At 44.2% G+C, this 20,665-nt stretch overlaps 1 protein-coding gene across 1 annotated transcript in view; it reads right to left on the bottom strand.

The window, feature by feature from the left end:
- Positions 1 to 20,665, bottom strand: part of SLC9A3 (solute carrier family 9 member A3) — a 442,722-nt gene that overhangs the window by 216,494 nt on the left and 205,563 nt on the right. Inside the window, 1 exon segment of the mRNA XM_089681031.1 lies at positions 9,788 to 9,948. Coding sequence (XP_089537157.1) covers positions 9,788 to 9,948 — 161 coding nt within the window.

The raw sequence follows: 20,665 nt of genomic DNA, 5'->3' as shown, positions 1-20,665 counted from the left end.
GCTGCTGAATGGATCTAATTATACTGCACCATTTACCTCTACTGTCTCTGTCATACCATTACCAAACTAACTTTTCTGCAGGGATCTCCAGTTCTGCCCGCACCCAAGCACTATTTGTAACATAATCTAGCTCAAGTATAGTGCTCGCCAGAGAGTACAGTCCATGCCAGAAATTGTCATTTAAGGCCTTGTTGGCCCATTTGTATTAAAGAAAAAATCAAAAAAAAGTTTAAAGTTTCCCATGAAGATGGTTTCCACTATCTACACAAAATAATATGATTAGGGAAATGGGACTGTATTTAGCCCAGGAGGTATGGTCCCCATCAACACAGAAAAGGATAGGTTCAGCTTTCTGGCTTACACATGCAACATTACCACTTTGACCTTTCACTTTGGGGTGTTGTCTCTCTCCTAAAGACCATTTTCTCACCGATACTTGTCCACATAGCTAACAGCCCCTTGATGCTCTGGCCTTCAGGTTTGGGTTTCTGTCTTTTCCAGTGCACACATGCTACCCTCTGGGTTCTCCTTTGGTCAGGTCATGGCTTACCATGTTCAGGTCTCTACAGAAAAAAACAGCATGCACCTAACCAATTAGTGTGCTGGTGGTGCTGAAAACCAGGACCCAGGACTAGAAATTTCATCCCACTCGGATCTCTAAGATCTCTCCGGGCTCCAGGTTCCAAAACTGATTTTTCTAAACAATGAGGATACATAAAAGCCAGTTTCCTTCAGTTAAGCAAACCCCTTGGAGAACTTCAACCTGCCTGGTTGAGAATCCTGGGTTAACATCACCCTGATAGGGCATCACGCTGCCACTATATATATATATATATATATATATATATATATATATATGTAAATATACTGTACATATACTGAATATATATAGACGTGCGTATATGAGTGTTTTCTTGTAAATTTTATATTTAGGTACTAGCAGGCAAATCATAAAACTTTATGTTTTTTTGTAAAACTGTAACTTGAACAAAATGATCTTCTTTAAAAATAAGTACGTTAACTTTACAGACAAGGTCATAGGAATTTCAACAACTTTTTCAGAGAACAAATGTGAAACTCCATTAAAGCAGTTTTATTGATGCCCATAAAAAATATCACAATTCCTTCTGAATCTAGCAATTATATCTAGATCGGATGACTCTAAGTTGGTGTAGGCTTCATAATTAAAAATAGAAGAGTATATTTTTTATAGGGGTTAGGTTCAAATTTCATGGAGGATATGGCCACAATAAATGAAAAGTAAGGTCAGGGTGCCTATATGGAAAGAAAGTATTACTATGACTGATCTCGAAGTGTATATTTATTGGTTATAATAGCAAGTAAATCAAACTGTCAATGTGTTTCATAGTTCCCAGATGGTCACTTTCTCAGGACATAGGTATACAATACACTTTAAAGTGTTACTAAACCCAGGACCCTGAATTCACTATATTCGCTCTTCCACAGTATACAGAACATGGAAATGCAATGATTTTAGCAAATGTAAACTGCTAAATACCTTTTCTCATCAGCAGTTAGAGCAGTCTTGTAACTTATATCAGTGTCCAGCAGAGCACAGGTTAAAGCTTATAGGAGGAGTTTTCATTCTCCTCTCACTGTCCAATGAGACTTCAGGACCCCTGACCCTTTGTCTGGACAGTGCTGATTGGCCCGGTGCTGATCACATGCAGTCTCCCAAGAAAAAAATAACTCTCTAGCAATACACACCAAACCGAGCACGTGTAGCTTGCCCCCAAGGCTCTGTTCTATCAGGAGATGAATCAGGGACAGTGGAACACAATGCAGAGGATTAATCCCTTAGGTTCCACAGTGAGTATAGCAAGCATGTTTTAATGTTTTACTGCATATACAAGAGAGAAAAGAGATGGGAAGAGGTGCCAAGCCGCCAACAGTGTAGAAAATGTTATTGAATAAAACAGAGTATAAAATGCAATAATTATGCACTCACAGACATCACTGGTAATGAGCATTGAATCAAGCTCCAAATGGAGACACAAATCCAGAGTCCAGTCCCCACTGGTGCCACTGTCAGGAGTGCCGTGAAGCCAAAGCAGGGATCCAAGCAAGCTGCCCGGAGAGCCCCAGCTGCAAACCAGATCTGTTGGAGAGCTGTTTAAGGAGCTGTCAAACATCCAGAACATCAGAGTGCATTTTGGAGACAAAATCATGCCTCCTTCACCAGCCTGACATTTATCCTAACCTCCAGGGGTTATATACACACTGTCATTAACCCTATAGTGCCCAAAGCAATATGGCATAGGCACATTGATGGAGCCAACAATTGCCCATGCCAACAATTGCTTTGGGCACTATAGGGTTATTGGCAGTGAGTATATAATTCCTGGAGGTTAGGGTAAATGTCAGGCTGATGAAGGAGGTGTGATATGGCCTCTGAAATGTGTCTTATTGATCACAGCACCCTGGACATTTAACAGCTTCCTGGACAGCTCTCCAACAGATCTGGTCTCCAGCTGGGGCTCCTCGTGCGGTTTGCTTGGATCCCAGCTTTGGCTTCACAGCGCTCCTGACAGTGGCACTGATGTTGACTGGACTCTGGACTGATGTCTCCACTTGGAGCTTGATTCAGTGCTCAGTACCAGTGATGTCTGTGAGTGCATAATTATTTCATTTAATACCCTTTTTTATTCAATAAAATTTGCTACACTATTGGCGGCTTGGCGCCTCTCTTCCCATCCCTTTTTTTTCTCTTTTGCAGCACTTGGGTTCCCAGCCCACTCAGAAGGCAGCCTTCCCCAGACAGCGGTGTTGGCAACAAACTAATTAATTAATTAGTGCTGGAGAACTGGTAGCATCTCTCAACAAAATAAAGGTGAATAAAGCACCTGGATCTTGCACCCATACTGTATGTGGTTTGTGCCTACATATACTCAAAATTGAGCTCTGTTATTTCAAAGCTATTGTTTCTAACTTTAGGAGATTCTTTAATGATGTGCATGGTACCACTGGATTGGCACAACACAGTGTATATTTAAAAGGAACCAAAGTCCTTACCATGTAAATACCAGTTAGTTTAACTTCTATAGTCAGGTAGATACTGGAGAGTTAAAAAAAAAAATAATAGAAAGCATGGGTTCATGAAAAACAGTAGTTGTCCAACAAATAAGGTTTCTTTTTATGAGGAAGAAAACAAAAAATTATGCTAGCCATAGATAGCTGTAAGCCTACAGATTCCCCCACCCACACAAAGTTATGTACTTGGGGGCTAAAAACATGCATGCATCATACATCCTAGGAGTAGAACAGCTGGGGAAGTCAGTGGTTGAAAAGGACCTGGGCATTCTGGTAGATCATAGACTTAAAGTGATTCTAAAGGCTCATAGTCTTTTACCTTTATGTATTCTATGCATAAAGGTAAAAAAAAGTCTGTGTGCAGTCCCCACCCCAATACTTACCTGAGCCCCCTTCAATCCAGCGATGTTCACAATAGCCTCGACTGTATGGGAACTCTTCCTTCCTCATTGGTTCCCACTGCTGTCAGTCACAGCCAGTGAGCCAATGAGGAGAGGGGGGGGGGCTGAGCCTTGGCTTCTCGGCTCTATGTGTTTTATGCATAGAGCAGCAGCTCAGGATCATGCACGCAATGGTGCCCCAGGGCAAGCTGCCAGCACCTGTAGTAGTGAGCCCTTGTAGATAGTTAACTTGGGGTTCCCCAGGGCGTGGAGTCTAAGCCCCAGCCTGCTCCTTCACCAGAGCCCCTGATGGTGGGGATGGACTTGCAGCAAGCTGGGACCAAGTCGCGGCCCCCAGGTACGCCCAGCTGAGGTCGGTACACGAGTAGTCAATGCAGGATACAGGAGATAGCAACACACAGGAGCTCAGACAACTAGGAAGTTGTTCAGGCAAAGTGGCCTAAACTGAGCATGTCTTATATAGGCAGGCAAACAAGGAGGCAGGCCAGGAAGTGATGGAAGGGAAGGAAATAAAACCCAGAGAACAGCAGACGATGCCCATAGGTGAGCACAGACAAACACACATGTGAAAGGGATCAGGAAAAGCACTGCAGCAAGGAGGTAATAATACACAAACAAGAAACTGCAGGCTAACGTGTGACAGTACCCTCCCCCCCCCTTATGAAGTCTCTCCACTTTTTTAGGGCCAGGCTTAAGGGGAAACTTCTGATGAAAAAATTCCACCAGACGGGGTGCAGAAACATCAGTAGAAGGAATCCAACACCTCTCCTCAGGACCATATCCTTGACCATATCATCTGAAGTATTCACTATTGGGGAAGGATGCGATGAGGATGGAAAAACCTGTTGATGATGTACGGTCTCAGAAGAGAAACATGGAAAACATTAAGGATTCTCAGATGTGAAGGGAGGCGAAGTTTGAAAGCAACAGGATTGACCTGGCAGAGGATGGTAAATGGACCAATAAAATGAGGAGCAAATTTCATAGAGGGTACTTGTAGACGGATATTCTTGGTAGAGAGCCAAATCTTGTCACCAGGGAAAAATTTGGCACTTACCCAGCGATGACAATCTGCAGCTACTTTGTACTTGGAAGCTGACAGATGTAAATTCTTGGAAACATTTGCCTCAGAAGGAGTAAGAATGGGAGAACAGAAGACAGGATGCTGGGCTGGAGCAGACACCAATAACCAGGATGAATGATCTGGTGAGGAGGCTGCCAGGGAGGACACAGGAGTAGGTGTGAAGGCTTTGATTTGTACAGTGGGCAAGACAGGCTGTGCAGAACAGGAACCTGGGGTAATACAGGGGACAGAGGACACAGTAGGGTGTATGGGGGAAGGACAGGGGACAGAAGGCACAGTAGCTACTAATGTGGAAACCACAGCTGGATCCAAAGCAGCTGAAGGGAGTTTTGGGGTCTCAGCAGGCAGGGCACACGAAGCTGGGAACTCAGATGGTACAGAGTTCACAGATGTTGGGGCCTCCACCCATCCAGAAAGTAGTGAAATAGGAGCTCTGAGCTGCACAGTATGTAAAGGGACCGATGGTTTGGGCAGCAAAGAGGATAAGGAACTAGAAGTGGACAGCACTGGAAGGGGGCCTGCAATAGGAGTAGGCAGGGGAGCAGCTTTACTACAAAAAACATCTTGGAAGGCCTGTCAATGTTGAGGAAGCATCAAAGAGGTGGTGGCCTCAGGCACGGGTACAGTGCAAGGTGGGAGAACCTTAGAGAGACAAGTCTGATTGCATTTTGACCCCCAAGACAATACTTGGCCAGAGTTCTAGTCAAGATTGGGTGAGTGTTTCTGCAACTATGGAAGTCCAAGAATGATGGGACTTGAAGACTTAGAGAGGATCAGGAAGGAGATTTCCTCACAATGAAGAGCGCCAACATGCATAGTTATGGAGGTGGTTCGGAAGTGTAGAGGTCCTAAGGCCAAAGTAGAGCCATCAACTGTAGATATTGATCGGGGTGTCATCACGGGGACAAGAGGAATGCCCAAATCAGTGGCCAAAGATTGCTCGATGAAGTTCCCGGCTGCCCCAGAGTCCACATAAGCAGAAACCTGGTACGAGTTCAGGGCCCAATAAATGGAGACAGGTGTGATAAATTGAGGGAAGGTGGTGGAATTCAGGTTCTGGTCTAGATCACCTCCCTCAGAGTGACCTAGACCCGAGAGTTTCCCGGCTGGACAGAACATGACTTAATTATATGACCTTCAGCCCCACAGTAAAGGCATAGACCAAATCTTAGGCGACGCAATCACTCTTGTGGAGTGAGGCAAGTTCGGCCTAACTGCATAGGCTCTTCAGTACGGTTGCAGAGGTAAGTTGATCAGGGGCTTTCTGGAAAACAGGAGAAATTGAACTCAATGGGGGGGTGACGTGGATGAGCCCTTTCCAGATCTTGCTGCTGGAAGCGGATATCGATTTGGATGCTAAGAGCAATCAAGTCATCCAGGGTGGTGGGTATGGTTCTTCCAGCTAGTTCATCCTTAATTCGGTCTGCTATACCCTGCCAAAAGGTTGCAGAAAGGGTCTCATTATTCCATGCCAGTTCCGAAGCTAAGGTGCTAAACTGAACTGCATATTGTGCAACAGTCATGCTACAATGATGAAGCTGAAGATGTGCTCCTGCGGCAGATGAAGTCCTATCGGGCCCATCAAAGGTTTTACGGAAAGCTTGCAGGAAGGCTGAGGAGCTGCAAATAGTTGGATCTTGATGCTCCCACAGTGGTGAGGCCCAAGCCAGTGCTTCACCAGAAAGGAGGTAAATCATGTACGCCACCTTGGAACGGTCAGTAGAAAAATGGTGGGCTGCTAGCTCGAAGTGAATTGAGCACTGATTGATGAAACCCTGACAAGCTTTAGGATCACCAGAGAAGCGAGGCGGTGGAGGCAGCTGGAGTTTTTAAGGGCTGTGTTCCACTGGAGGAACAGCGGGGGTTGGAGCAGCAGGAACAGGAGCAGGAGCCGAAACAGAGGGTGAGGAAGGGGACACAACCTGCAGCTGATCCAACCGGGAGGAATGTTCCTGCAGACACTGCATAATACGTTCCTGATAGGCCTGCTGGATATCGACTCTCTGCGCCAAACACTGGAGTTGTTCCAGGAGAGGCTGCGGGGTCTCCGAGGAGCTCATGGCCTGAGCAAACTGTCAGCACCTGTAGTAGTGAGCCCTTGTAGATAGTCAGCTTGGGGTTCCCTCAGGGCGCGGAGTGTAAGCCCCAGCCTGCAACTTCACCAGAGCCCCTGATGGTGGGGATGGACTTGCAGCAAGTTGGGACCAGGTCGCGGCCCCCAGGTACACCCAGCTGAGGATGAGCAGACCGCTCGCAGGAGCAGAGTACAATGGAAGGAGGCAAATGGAAATTCGATAGATTAGCCGAGGTCAGAACAGGCGGAAAAAAAGCACAGTCAGAGAACGAAGCTGGGGTCGGTACACGAGTAGTCAATGCAGGATACAGGAGACAGCAACACACAGGAGCTCAGACAGCTAGGAAGTTGCTCAGGCAAAGTGGCTTAGACTGAGCATGTCTAATATAGGCAGGCAAACAAGGAGGCAGGCCAGGAAGTGATGGAAGGAAAGGAAATAAAACCCAGAGAATAGCAGAAGATGCCCATAGGTGAGCACGGACAAACACACATGTGAAAAGGATCAGTAACAGCACTAAAGCAAGGAGGTAAGAATACACAAACAAGAAACTGCAGGCTAACTTGTGACACAAGCGGCTTTCTCTGGGGGCACTGCTCAATGGGGAGGAGCCAGGAGAGCCGGCAGGGACCCTAAAAGAAGAGAATTGGGGCTCCTCTGCGCAAAACTACTACACAGAGAAGGTAAGTATGACATGTTTGTTATTTTATAAAAAAAAAAAAAAAGAAAAAAAGCTTTAGTATCACTTTAATAATTGCATAAAATGCCAAGCTGAAGTTTCTAAAGCAGACAAAATATTTCTTGTATTAAAAGAGTATAGACTCCAGATTTTGCCCCTGTAAAAATTATTAGTAAGATCTCCTCTGGAATATACAGTTCTGTTTTGGGCACCAGTTCACAAAAGGATATTGGAGAGCTGGAGAAAGCGCAGAGAAGGGCAACCAGTCTGATAAGAGGCATGGAGGAGCTCAACTATAAGGAAAGATAAGTTGAACAATATTTATGTTATCTATCTCTCTCACTACATACTACTCACTTACCTACCTGCCACCATACAATGCTCTTTGACTACCCTACCACTACATACTACTCACTGCTCTGTCACTACATACTGCTCTACCCTGCCACTAGATGCTGCTCTTTGACTGACCTGCCAATATATGCTCCTTGTTGATTGCCTTACCATTACATACTGTTCATTGACTGCCCTGCCACCTTATGCAGTTTTCTGAATACCCTGCATTTTCCTTACATTATGTTACATGGCTGAAAAAAAAACATCTAATTCAACTATTAAAGAAAAAAAAAAAAATCCTATACCCACAGTTGATCCAGAGGAAGGCAAAAAAGACTCCCAGCAAAGCATGATCCAATTTGCTCCTGCAGGGGAAAAAATTCCTTCCTGATCCCCCAAGAGGCAATTGGATATTTTCCTGGATCAACTTTACCTATAAATGTTAGTATCCAGTTGTATTATGTGTATCTAGGAGAGAATCCAGGCCTTTTTTAAAGCAACCTACTGAGCTGGCCAGAACCAATTCTTCAGGGAGTCTATTCCACATTTTCACAGCTCTTACTGTGAAGAAACCTCTCCGTATTTGGAGATTAAATATCTTTTCCTCCAGACGTAAAGAGTACCCTGTTGTCCTTTGTCATCACAAAGGACAAGGATCACTCCTACTGCTATACACTCCACCACTCGCTACAACTTGCCAACTTGCCATTTCTTACTGCTTATTGCTGCCCTGGATACTAATCATTGCACTTTTCTTTGTAATGCTCTGTGCTGACACAATCGCACCAAGCAGGAAAAAAAGGGGACCAGTCAGGTAGGCCTATGGGGCTCCATTATTTCTAAAGACGAGCCTGGTAACATGTTGCTAAACAAACTCTCTGGTAATAGAATTCCGGGGATCTTATCCCCCTCATTCGGTGCAACAGCCCAAATCTTTGCCTGCACAACCATGTCATTCATTCAGAGATCTGAATCACGCCACCACAACAGATGGATTTGTAGTTCTCAGCAAATAAAGCAGACCAGTACATCAAAATAGAATAACAACTGAAAATTCCAATCAAATATTAAAATATCAATAAAAATGCATGCACGTAAAAAATTCAAGAATAAATATTTTTATCATACACATTAAACTCCTTCAAAATTTTATAAAATGAAAGTTCCACTGGTATGTAGTTCAATGGGGGCAGGAACCTGCTTTTTGGTCAAAATTAACTGTTTCTTTATCAAACATCTTTTTTTACACAAGAAAATTAAATGGTCTTCATTGGAAATTATTTATCACACCTAATAGATGAAACTAATGAATTATTGATATATTATAAAATAAAAGAGTAGGCTCAATAGTATTGAATATTATTAAATACTGTACATTGCATAATACTCTACACATTTATTATTACACTATGTTAGAATTGTGTGAATAGAAAATTTAATTTTGTATTTGTACAGTAAAATGTTAAACTTTAATAGAAAACATCCTAAAGGCACCTATAAAATCCAGAGGGGCAGTACAGTTTAATCTGTACAGTAGTGCATAATTCAAGCAAAAATATTATGCTCATATATTTGCTGTGTATAATCATGTGCATAGTCCACTAGCCTCGCATCATACATACTTAAAAACTACAAACAGAAATTTATATGAAGCTGTAACAAACAATTGTTGACTTTATATACTGGAAAATGGAAATGATAACACAGGGAATACAGAGAAATACTACTATAGGGTCCTATTTGTATAAAGATCAGTAAAATATTTTTTTTTATGCTTTCCATACAATGGACCATAAAGTGACATGAAAAGATATTATGTCAAAGTACAGTCTAAATAAATTGTGAACAGTAGTAGAATAGAATATAAAAAGGAAAACATAGATGCTTCAACAATACCGAACATCACCATGGATAGTAGCTCTTTAAAAAGGTAAAACCACTGCTATTATTTTTCCATTAACAAGCAGCAATTTTTAATTTTCCACCTTTTGTGAAAAGGATGTGAGTCTTATACAACCAGTACATTTTACACAATATGTAGACATTTGATATTCCTGTTGTGAAGGAAAACATTTAAAATGCTAATGCTATCTTGTCAGAAATATGTCAAATTATATTAAATATTCCTAGTTGTACATGGTTTGAATAAATAATATGGTCTTACCACTGTAACGGCATCGTTCAGAAGAGATTCTCCAAAAACAATGATAAATAAGACATCATTGACATGAACTTCCTCAAATACAGCTAGAACAGCAACTGGATCCACTGCAGCAATGAGGCTTCCAAAAAGCAGGAACTCCAAAACACCAATCTGTAAATCACCTTTAGAAAAAAAATATTTTTTAACATTTTAATGTCTTTTTTTCTTTGCAACATGTCATAGAACTTTCGTACATTAAATATCCTCAAGTTCTTCACTAGTAGACAAAGTAAATCTTGTGTAACAGTAATCATTTTAATACTGGTAATTGACATACAAATCAACCTTTTAAGTTGATTTGACAAGCTTTTATTTATTTCCTACCAGGATTTGCATGAATGGGGTTTGTTTGATTGAGGTTCTGGCTTCGCATAAGCACAGCAATAATGTGATGGTTATATATTTGCTATGAGTGACCAACTGTTGTAACATAGAAGAGAGTAGAACCATTCAAAACTCTGATGCATTTGGGCCAATTTTAATCGGTTTATGATTGCAAAAATAGCTCATGGCAACCCACCAATACTGCCATATTATTCCAAGCATTTCCCATTTATTGATGGCTAGCATAGTACAAACATTACAACTGCCATTTAATTATAAATATATAAACTGTTGGGCTCCATTTACTCTAGGGCATTTCAAAGTACAGGCGGAATCACTGTGATTCTGCCCACGATTTGAAAATGCGCTGTGAAAATTAAAAAATGCGCATTCCCATGGTCAGTTGTCATTCATTTCAATGGGCGCAGGGCATTTTTGCCCCGATCACAAACAAAAATGTGGGACACTTGACACCTAAAAAGGGTTCCAGAACCATTATTGGGTGTTGTAGGTCCTGCGATTTTGTTTATGCGATCGCGGCACATTTGTCACACAGAAAAATGCACTGCGATCGCAGCAAAAATGCCCCATGTTTTCAGGTGCCATTGAAATGAATGGCACCTGAACACTCGAATGCACATTTTCATAGCGCACTTTAAAATCACGGGCAGAATCACAGCAATTCCGCCTGAAATTTGAAATGCCCTAGTGTGAATGGAGCCTAACAATTTTTGCACTCAAAAGATGGTTAAAAATGGTTGAAATTGCTATAAAATTCTTATGTTCAACCTGCAATATATGATGAAAAATGCTATTACAGAGATACAGTATCATTCCAATAATTTTAATTAGGAACTTTGCAATATATCCTTTCCATAGTAATCTGTATCTATTTGTGGCTTGTGCAATTGAAACTTGCAATATTTTTAAATAAATCTACTCTGCAGTATAGCACACTAAGCAGGGCATAACTATCATCAACTGAAAAAGACCAGTTAGATGCCATCTGTCATTTTTTTGGAATATTAGCTGCCTGGATCTTGGCTCTTTTCTATTTCTATATGATATAATAGTGTCTGGAGTAGTAGCTGAAAAGAAACACTTTAAAAATATGAAGACAGAAGGGGAAAATTAGATTGCTGCTTTAAATAATACACAATTAATTTACTTCCTGAATGGATTTATGGTATTTCCAAATGTAGCATCTCTAGCTGTTTATATTATGTCATTTTCCTTAAGCCATGTGGGACCTTGCCTGAATGAACAGGTGGCTGCCTAGTAGGCCTTCAGAGTTAGCTCATCATTCAGGGGATGTGGTTTTCCCACTTTATCAACAAAAGGATGGTAAATTGACCTTCTTGTTAAAGTGGTTAGGACTACTCTAACAAGAAGGTCAATTTACCATCCTTTTTACCATCCTTTTACCATCCTTTTACCATCCTTTTTACCATCAATTTACCATCCTTTTACCATCCTTTTCCAACCAAACAAAGTGGTTAGGACTACTCTGTTTGGTTAAAATGTTAGATGAGGCTCCTTGAGTACAAAGGCCTGCAGTTCTGCAACACTTTTCACAGATGTTATGGTGACCAGAAATAGGGTTATATTCCAGAGTGTAGCCATTTCTGTAGGATAGAAAGAAGGCCTTGATAGAGCTTCAAGGACTGTAGGCAAGTCCCGCTTAGGGAACAATGTTTCCATAGAGGTCCTAACTTCATGCAAACCTTTAAGAATTGCATCACTAAAGGATTAACGGCTCATTGAATCCATGTAAGTGTAGAAAAGGCTGAAACTTGAACTTATAAAGTATTTGAATCTAGGCCCTTTTCCAGCCCCCATTTCTAAGGACTTCAGAACCTGAGCTGGTTCTGGCAATAAAGGATTCCAGGTTTTCCTTCCACAATATCTACACATTTTGCCCATATTCTCTGGTCAGTCTTATTCATGGAGACCTTTCTGGCTTGAAACAAGGTAGCCACTAACGCCACTGAGCACCCTTGGCTAAGTAGCCTTCATCTCTCAACTTCCATGCCATCAAATGTAGTCTCTTAGGGCTGGATGGCAAAACTAGCCTTGAGAAAGCAGATACGGCATCACTGGCAGAGGCAGTGGTGAATCAATGCTCAACTGTAAGAGAGACAGAAACCAGGGCCTTCTTGGCCAAAACAATACCTTGTGAGCTGAATGCCCAACAACCTTGAGCAGCTTGCTCTTTGAACTTAGCCCCCCCCCCCCCAACCTTTCTGGCTGGCATCTGATGTGATAATGTTCCATTCGAAAACAACAATTGGTAGATATCTCTTCAGAGTTTGCAGAGTCCACCACTATCTGATAATCTTCCCTACCCTGGGAATGTGTATTTGTTGGCACAGAGATATTCCATCCCACTGCTTGAGAAAGGAAATCTGGAACATGTATAGATAACACAGTTGACTGGAGGCTCTCCTTCTTGAATGACTCCAACTTTAAGTGCTTGTTGAGTTTTTTTTGTAATCTAGCACTGGGTGCACATCGATTGTTTATTTATTTATGTTTTACTAAAACAAAAAAATATATATATATTTTGCAGCCAGGTGTGTGTGTGAAAAGCTTCACTCTTGCTCCCACAGGCACCCCCTGGACAGACACACCCTCAAAAGGACTCCTATTTTTCTCCCAAGACAAGTGCCTTCGATTTTATAAGCTTCAACAATGAAGACAGACTGGATACCTCTCTAGTTCCTTTGTAATCTTTTCCCGTTTTGTTTATTTGCATCTATCTGGGAGTTGTCACCTGTATTGCTGGACCTCTCTGACTCTTATATATTTTTCAAATGGTGTCAGCCCTGATCTGCTACCGGTCACTCTCTAGATGGCTGAATCCAGCTTATTCCCAAACATATTGGAGCCATCGTATGGTAACTTGCACCAATTTGATTTTGATTTTGAGGAGGGGTCCACTGACCATGGCTTAAGTGAAAATGTCCTCCTTGCAGATAAGGTTCTTGCAGAACACCTAGTGACATCTATTGATGCTGCCACCACAAAGTCCCTAGCCAATTTCAGTTCTTGCAAAGCTGTTACTACCTTATCTCTCTCCACTTCCTCCAGAAGGGCTTTTTTAATGTTATTCATCCAACTCTATATCACCATGCCTACCACTGCTAATGTTATTGCTGGTCTGCAGGTACCTCCAAATGCTACATAAGATTGCTTTAGATCTAGATGTAATTTTCAGTCTAGAGCGTCCTTGAATGTAACTTCATCCACCATTGGCAGGGTGATGTGTCTTACCAGTCGCATTAATGATGCATCCACCATTGGAGGTGACAGCATCAGACAGACTTTTGGCTCTTTCTGTGGATACAGTTTTGACAGAAACTGTTTTTCATACAGGCCTTTCTCTCTTCAGCCAGATCTATCTTGATTTATAGTTAACCAGTCAAGTTGTGGGGGTCTGGCCACAACCCATTGCATGCTGCCAAGATGCACCAGGAAAGTTAGGTTTATTAAAAAAATTTTATTGTTAAGCGCACCACAAAATGTAGATTTAACATTTAACTGCTTGATTGCTATTATTTTGTAATGCCAAAAGTGGGAGTCCAGACAAAACCTTTTTATTTTTAGTTGTAAATGGGGTGGGCAAATCTGTATGCCCATTGGGAAATATCCTCTCCTCCCTTGTGCAAAATGGAGTTTTTTTATTTGTGGGTTTTTTGTTATAATCAATGTTTGCTTTCTCTAGAAGTGTATTGTTTCTAATCTTTGTAAACTGAAAACTTTATGTGCTATCCATTTTGTGAACATCTTTGAGAGATATCAGTCTTACAGTACCTGGACAATAAATGCACTGTTCTTGGAAACACTATTGAGGATCCAATGGATTGATTGCCTCTTCAAACTAAACTAATTGGTCAAAGTGGCCCATGGACAGCACAATAAGTGCAAAAGACTGTCACCAAGAAAGCTTTGCTATGTTTCTGTATATCAAAATGAACAAGACATGTGTAGACAGATGCAGTCTGTTTTCTCCACTGCAGGTGGTACCAACCGAGTGGTACCACAGCCTGGAGAAGAAGTCAAGAAAAACCTGGGTTCACTGTGGTTTCCTAGGTCATGGAGCAGCGTTCCTGATTGGTTACGCTGCATCCTGGCAGCCATCTTTGGTTAGAAGAGCCTTTATAAGTTCCTGTCACTGGTTTTTGGCATGCATTTTTGTGAAGTGGGTAGAGTAAGGAGAGAGACACCATCTGACAGGGAAAGTGACTAACGGGAGGGAAAGGTTCATGACAAGTAGGGACAAGCTAAGGATTCGCCATCCTCAAGGAAGTCTTCCTTTGGGATCGGATCGGCCAGGCCGGACTCAGTCCTCTGAAACAGAGGCTGTCAGTGCATCTCTTCCCGCTGCATTTCTGCATTTGAACTGAACTGTGAGTGTTTTTCCCAAGTGCTCTCCCGCTGGGCTGTTTTTAGTTTGGCATTAAAGTTCTAAGTTTTGCTACAACCGGACTCTGTATCTTTACTGCCGCTGCACCACACTGCACCTCCCCACACATAGATAAGCTAAACCTTTCTAAGACGGTTGCACAGATTTATGTCTGAATAGAACACTAATAATAATTTTCAGTTTACAGTAGTAATCATCAGTATTGGAAAGTTTACAGTGACAAAGTTTTTAGAACTATACAATAGTATATTTATTTATTAATAATTTTTTTATGTGACATCAGCTTTTATACATATATTGAGGGTTGGTTATGACAGTGTATGGGAATACTCTTCATATGTACATGTATACATTGTCTGCATCTTTGTAGGTACATGTGTTTTTATTTACTTTTTTTTTAAATATATATGAATGTGTGCACAGATTATATCAGGACCCTACATGTGATGCAGGCAATTGTTTCCTATATGCTTCTTCTCTACAATTTGGGTTATTCATAAAGTTTTATATGATACATACATTTTTTTATATCAGTTTTAGTGTTGTTCAGACAAATCTGCTCAAATTGGTCTTAAACTGCACTGATTAGTAATAATAAATTTGTACAAAGTCCCCATGACCCACATAAATAGAAATGCTTACATGAAAGCCCTTGGGTCTAATAATTTAGCATAATATGTATATTATAAGATCAGATTCTACTTTATTTCAATACTATTTTTTCATCCTTCTGTTACTATGTTAGCTCCGGCACTCTGCCTCTTGTTACAATTGCCAGATGATTTTATGTAGTCATGGTAAATTTACATTGTGTCACTGCCTTATGGGATATAGAGAATGTCATGTTCACCTCTGGCCACTTGGGACTTCAGCCAGTAAACGCATCAGCTCTCAAGTTGTTTATGCGTTCCACGCTGGAGCGCATTACTGAAGGGCTGAGACTGGAACAGTCCTTGAAGCATGGTTTTTAAAGAGAAAGGGCTCTGCAAATGGCAGAGTAACACATATTAGAGCCCCCTTCCTCACCACTAGAGCTAGCTACATCTGCAAAGCGCAGCCAGATTGTGGCGCACTTGCTGGAAATCACAGAGAACCCGCACTTTCGGGTTAGCGGTATAGGCGTGCGTTCCAGCTGATGACAGGAGAACCATGGAGTGAATAAAATGAAGCTCAGGGGCCAACATGGGCAATACATCTTAAAGGAATTATCACGGGAGAAGTGGGTAAAGCCAGGGGCACATTTGCCACAAGGCAAACAAGGAGTTTGCCTAGGGCGTCACTTTTCAGGGGGGTGGCAGTCGCCGCCGCCCCCCCCCACCCACAGAAGTGACACTTAGGACAGGGGATGTTATGTATCTTGCCTGTGTCCCACTTCAATCCAGTCCACGAAGGCACTGCTGGAGGAGGGGTAGAGAGGGTATCTGGTGTCCTCATTTCCTGGGTGGATGAGCATAGATCACAGATGACAACATGATGTGGGCAGAAATTTTCCTTCTGGGTGACATGCCAACCCGCCACTCTTATCTGGCCACACCCCGGGATCACTGGGCAGCCTATGGCAGCCTGTTCCTCCCTCTGCAAGCTCCTCCTCCTCTCCAGTGATTCGCCACAGGATCTATAGCCCAGGGAAAGCATACAAGCAGAGAGGAGGAGCTGAGCGGCAGCACAAGGAAGCTGATCAGAGCGAGGGAGCGGCCGGAGCTGGTCAAGAGGAGGTGAGTGGCTGGACAAGGAAGACAGCTGACAGCTGGTAAGTGTCTGTGCTGTGCAACTGGGATCTGGGGAGTGCAGACGGTGCTGCTGCAGCCAAGTATGCTGGCTGTGGATGAGAGAGGGAGTGAGCCGGGGCTGGAGGAGGGGTCAGCAATGTAAACATCATTGGTGTCAGTGGGAGGAATAATGCCCTATCATTAGTGTCAGTGTGAGAGGAATAGTCCCCCATCATTGGTGTCACTGACACCAATGATGGGGCACTATTCCTCCCATTGACACCAATGATGTGGCACTATTCCTCCCACTCACAAAGATGACAGTGCACTATTCCTCCCACTGACACCAATGATAGGGCACTATTCCTCCCACTGATACCAATGAAAGTGCATTATTCCTCCCACTGACACCAATGACAGTGCACTATTCCTTCCACTGACGCCAATGACGGGACATTATTTTGCCCACTGACACCAATGACGGGGCACTATTCCTCCCACTGACACCAATGATGGGACACTATTCCTCCCACTGATACCAATGACTGGGCACTATTCCTCCCATTGTTACCAATGATGGGACACTATTCCTCCCACTGACACCAATGATGGGACACTATTTCTCCCACTGACACCAATGATGGGCACTATTCCTCCCACTGACACCAGTAATGGGGCACTATTCCTCCAAATGACACTGATAATGGAATAAAATAAGAGGTGGAGCTCTAACAGGAAGAGGTGGGGCTTAAAGAGAAAGGGGTGGACCTTAAACAAGAAGGGGTGGGGCACATTTAGATGCTGGGGGGTGCCGATTTTAGTCTTGCCTAGGGCAGCACAAAACCAAAATACACTACTGGGTAAAACAAGTCTTATAATAATAATAATAACTTTGATCAGCATCTTCTACTTGTATGATGTTTGGGGTATTTAATGTGGATTCTGCTGCCACATGTGGTTTTACTCATGTGCTATGGACAGTGTTAAAAACTTATATATTGCATATCATTTGTGCAAACCCTCCTTATAAAGTGCATGTTACAACCAATGTGCAGATATCACATATACAATTTAGTCATCTTGCAATATTTCACTCTCAAGTGACTATTCAAATACAAATTCAAATGAATTATGCAAAGTCCTCATTGTTTAAAAAGTCAATATATTCTCATAGATAGATATTCATGCACATTCCTGCCTGTTGAAAATCAGCCCTGTGCATTCCTCCTCCACCAACACACATATATACTCTCACCTCCTGTATTTGGCCTATATGTATTTAGGTCAAATAGCGCTTTTCCCTTATAACCCAGGGAGGTGTGATTTCCTTTTTCTCTCCAGCCTCTTATCTCCTCCACAATCTAATCTAGATCAATCCTCCTATTTTTTATACAGCGTATCATAAGAAGTGCACGACTGGGACACTGCAGTGTCTGTATTCACTTTCCAAGTCCAGCGTTCTTTGGTCACTCACAAGATGGCTTGACATCATCGGCCCACCCTATGCGTTACGTCACAACATGTCTTCCCCTGCAGTGTGTCTGCGCACACAGGCTCCTTATCTGGGACTGGCAAAGTCTCCTCTAGCCCTCTGTCTGCAGGTAGTCTACAGCTCACTCTGGCTAGTGGCGCAGAACTGTTTGTTGAAGTTTATCTGTATATGTGGGAACATATGTAGTGTCAGCAGCAGCATAATATTGGAGGAGGGATTGCTTCATTAGTATAATTGCACTGAAGTATATTGTGTCCACATGTGGCTTTATACACATTATCTATCTTTAAGTTCTTACCTGCACATCTATACGATATAAATAATAAGTTTGATGTTAGGGATCATATACAGTGCTTCTTATAACCAATTTGGTTGATGTACAAAAGATGTCTTTTGGTATTATAATTAGAGATGAGCGAAGTATTCAAAAATTCGATTCGGCTGATTCGGCGAATTCGAGGAATAAATTTGATTTGAGGCGAATATATTCGCTGCGAAATTAACTTATAAAAAGGGTGTTTCTAGGCTTCAGAGAGCCTTTATATTAGTGCAGAACACTGTACCCTTAATTTAAATGCCCTTGGAGTCTGCTGGGGAAGAGAAATAATACTGTCAGTCAGTATGACATGCAGATGAGTGCCGTCGATCTTAGAATCACCGCACACTTCACTCATTTGGGCAGTCACGGGGCCAAAACCAGAGTGTGGAGCCACAGTGTGGCGGTGGAGGCAGCAGCAATGGGAGGCCATACAGCACCCTATGACAAAATGGAACCCACCAGCAGTGTGAGGAGACCTGAAAGTGGCACATGGCAGAGTGTGGCGATGGAGACAGCAGCAATGGGAGGCCGTACAGGGACCCATGAGACACTCTGGACCTGGCAGCAGCATGAGGAGGCGGTACAGGGGCCCATGACAGATTACGGGCCTGGCAGCAGCATGAGGAGTCGGTACGGGGGCCCATGGCAGATTACGGGCCTGGCAGCAGCAATGGGAGGCCCGTAATCTGCCAGCACCCTATGACAAAATGAAACCCACCAGCAGTGTGAGGAGACCTGAAAGTGGCACATGGCAGAGTGTGGCGATGGAGACAGCAGCAATGGGAGGCCGTACAGGGACCCATGAGACACTCTGGACCTGGCAGCAGCATGAGGAGGCGGTACAGGGGCCCATGACAGATTACGGGCCTGGCAGCAGCATGAGGAGTCGGTACGGGGGCCCATGGCAGATTACGGGCCTGGCAGCAGCAATGGGAGGCCCGTAATCTGCCAGCACCCTATGACAAAATGGAACCCACCAGCAGTGTGAGGAGACCTGAAAGTGGCACATGGCAGAGTGTGGCGATGGAGACAGCAGCAATGGGAGGCCGTACAGGGACCCATGAGACACTCTGGACCTGGCAGCAGCATGAGGAGGCGGTACAGGGGCCCATGACAGATTACGGGCCTGGCAGCAGCATGAGGAGTCGGTACGGGGGCCCATGGCAGATTACGGGCCTGGCAGCAGCAATGGGAGGCCCGTAATCTGCCAGCACCCTATGACAAAATGGAACCCACCAGCAGTGTGAGGAGACCTGAAAGTGGCACATGGCAGAGTGTGGCGATGGAGACAGCAGCAATGGGAGGCCGTACAGGGACCCATGAGACACTCTGGACCTGGCAGCAGCATGAGGAGGCGGTACGGGGGCCCATGGCAGATTACGGGCCTGGCAGCAGCAATGGGAGGCCCGTAATCTGCCAGCACCCTATGACAAAATGGAACCCACCAGCAGTGTGAGGAGACCTGAAAGTGGCACATGGCAGAGTGTGGCGATGGAGACAGCAGCAATGGGAGGCCGTACAGGGACCCATGAGACACTCTGGACCTGGCAGCAGCATGAGGAGGCGGTACGGGGGCCCATGGCAGATTACGGGCCTGGCAGCAGCAATGGGAGGCCCGTAATCTGCCAGCACCCTATGACAAAATGGAACCCACCAGCAGTGTGAGGAGACCTGAAAGTGGCACATGGCAGAGTGTGGCGATGGAGACAGCAGCAATGGGAGGCCGTACAGGGACCCATGACACACTCTGGACCTGGCAGCAGCATGAGGAGGCAGTACGGGGGCCCATGGCAGATTACGGGCCTGGCAGCAGCAATGGGAGGCCCGTAATCTGCCAGCACCCTATGACAAAATGGAACCCACCAGCAGTGTGAGGAGACCTGAAAGTGGCACATGGCAGAGTGTGGCGATGGAGACAGCAGCAATGGGAGGCCGTACAGGGACCCATGAGACACTCTGGACCTGGCAGCAGCATGAGGAGGCAGGACGAGGGCCCATGGCAGATTACGGGCCTGGCAGCAGCAATGGGAGGCCCGTAATCTGCCAGCACCCTATGACAAAATGGAACCCACCAGCAGTGTGAGGAGACCTGAAAGTGGCACATGGCTGAGTGTGGCGATGGAGACAGCAGCAATGGGAGGCCGTACAGGGACCCATGAGACACTCTGGACCTGGCAGCAGCATGAGGAGGCGGTACAGGGGCCCATGACAGATTACGGGCCTGGCAGCAGCATGAGGAGTCGGTACGGGGGCCCATGGCAGATTACGGGCCTGGCAGCAGCAATGGGAAGCCCGTAATCTGCCAGCACCCTATGACAAAATGGAACCCACCAGCAGTGTGAGGAGACCTGAAAGTGGCACATGGCAGAGTGTGGCGATGGAGACAGCAGCAATGGGAGGCCGTACAGGGACCCATGAGACACTCTGGACCTGGCAGCAGCATGAGGAGGCGGTACGGGGGCCCATGGCAGATTACGGGCCTGGCAGCAGCAATGGGAGGCCCGTAATCTGCCAGCACCCTATGACAAAATGGAACCCACCAGCAGTGTGAGGAGACCTGAAAGTGGCA

Source organism: Staurois parvus, unplaced genomic scaffold, assembly GCF_062004578.1.
Source record: "Staurois parvus isolate SC_StPar_1 unplaced genomic scaffold, SC_StPar_1.0 ptg000257l, whole genome shotgun sequence".
NCBI lineage: Eukaryota > Metazoa > Chordata > Amphibia > Anura > Ranidae > Staurois > Staurois parvus.
Note: the sequence above shows the minus strand (reverse complement) of the source record. Positions and strands in the feature narration are given on the sequence as shown.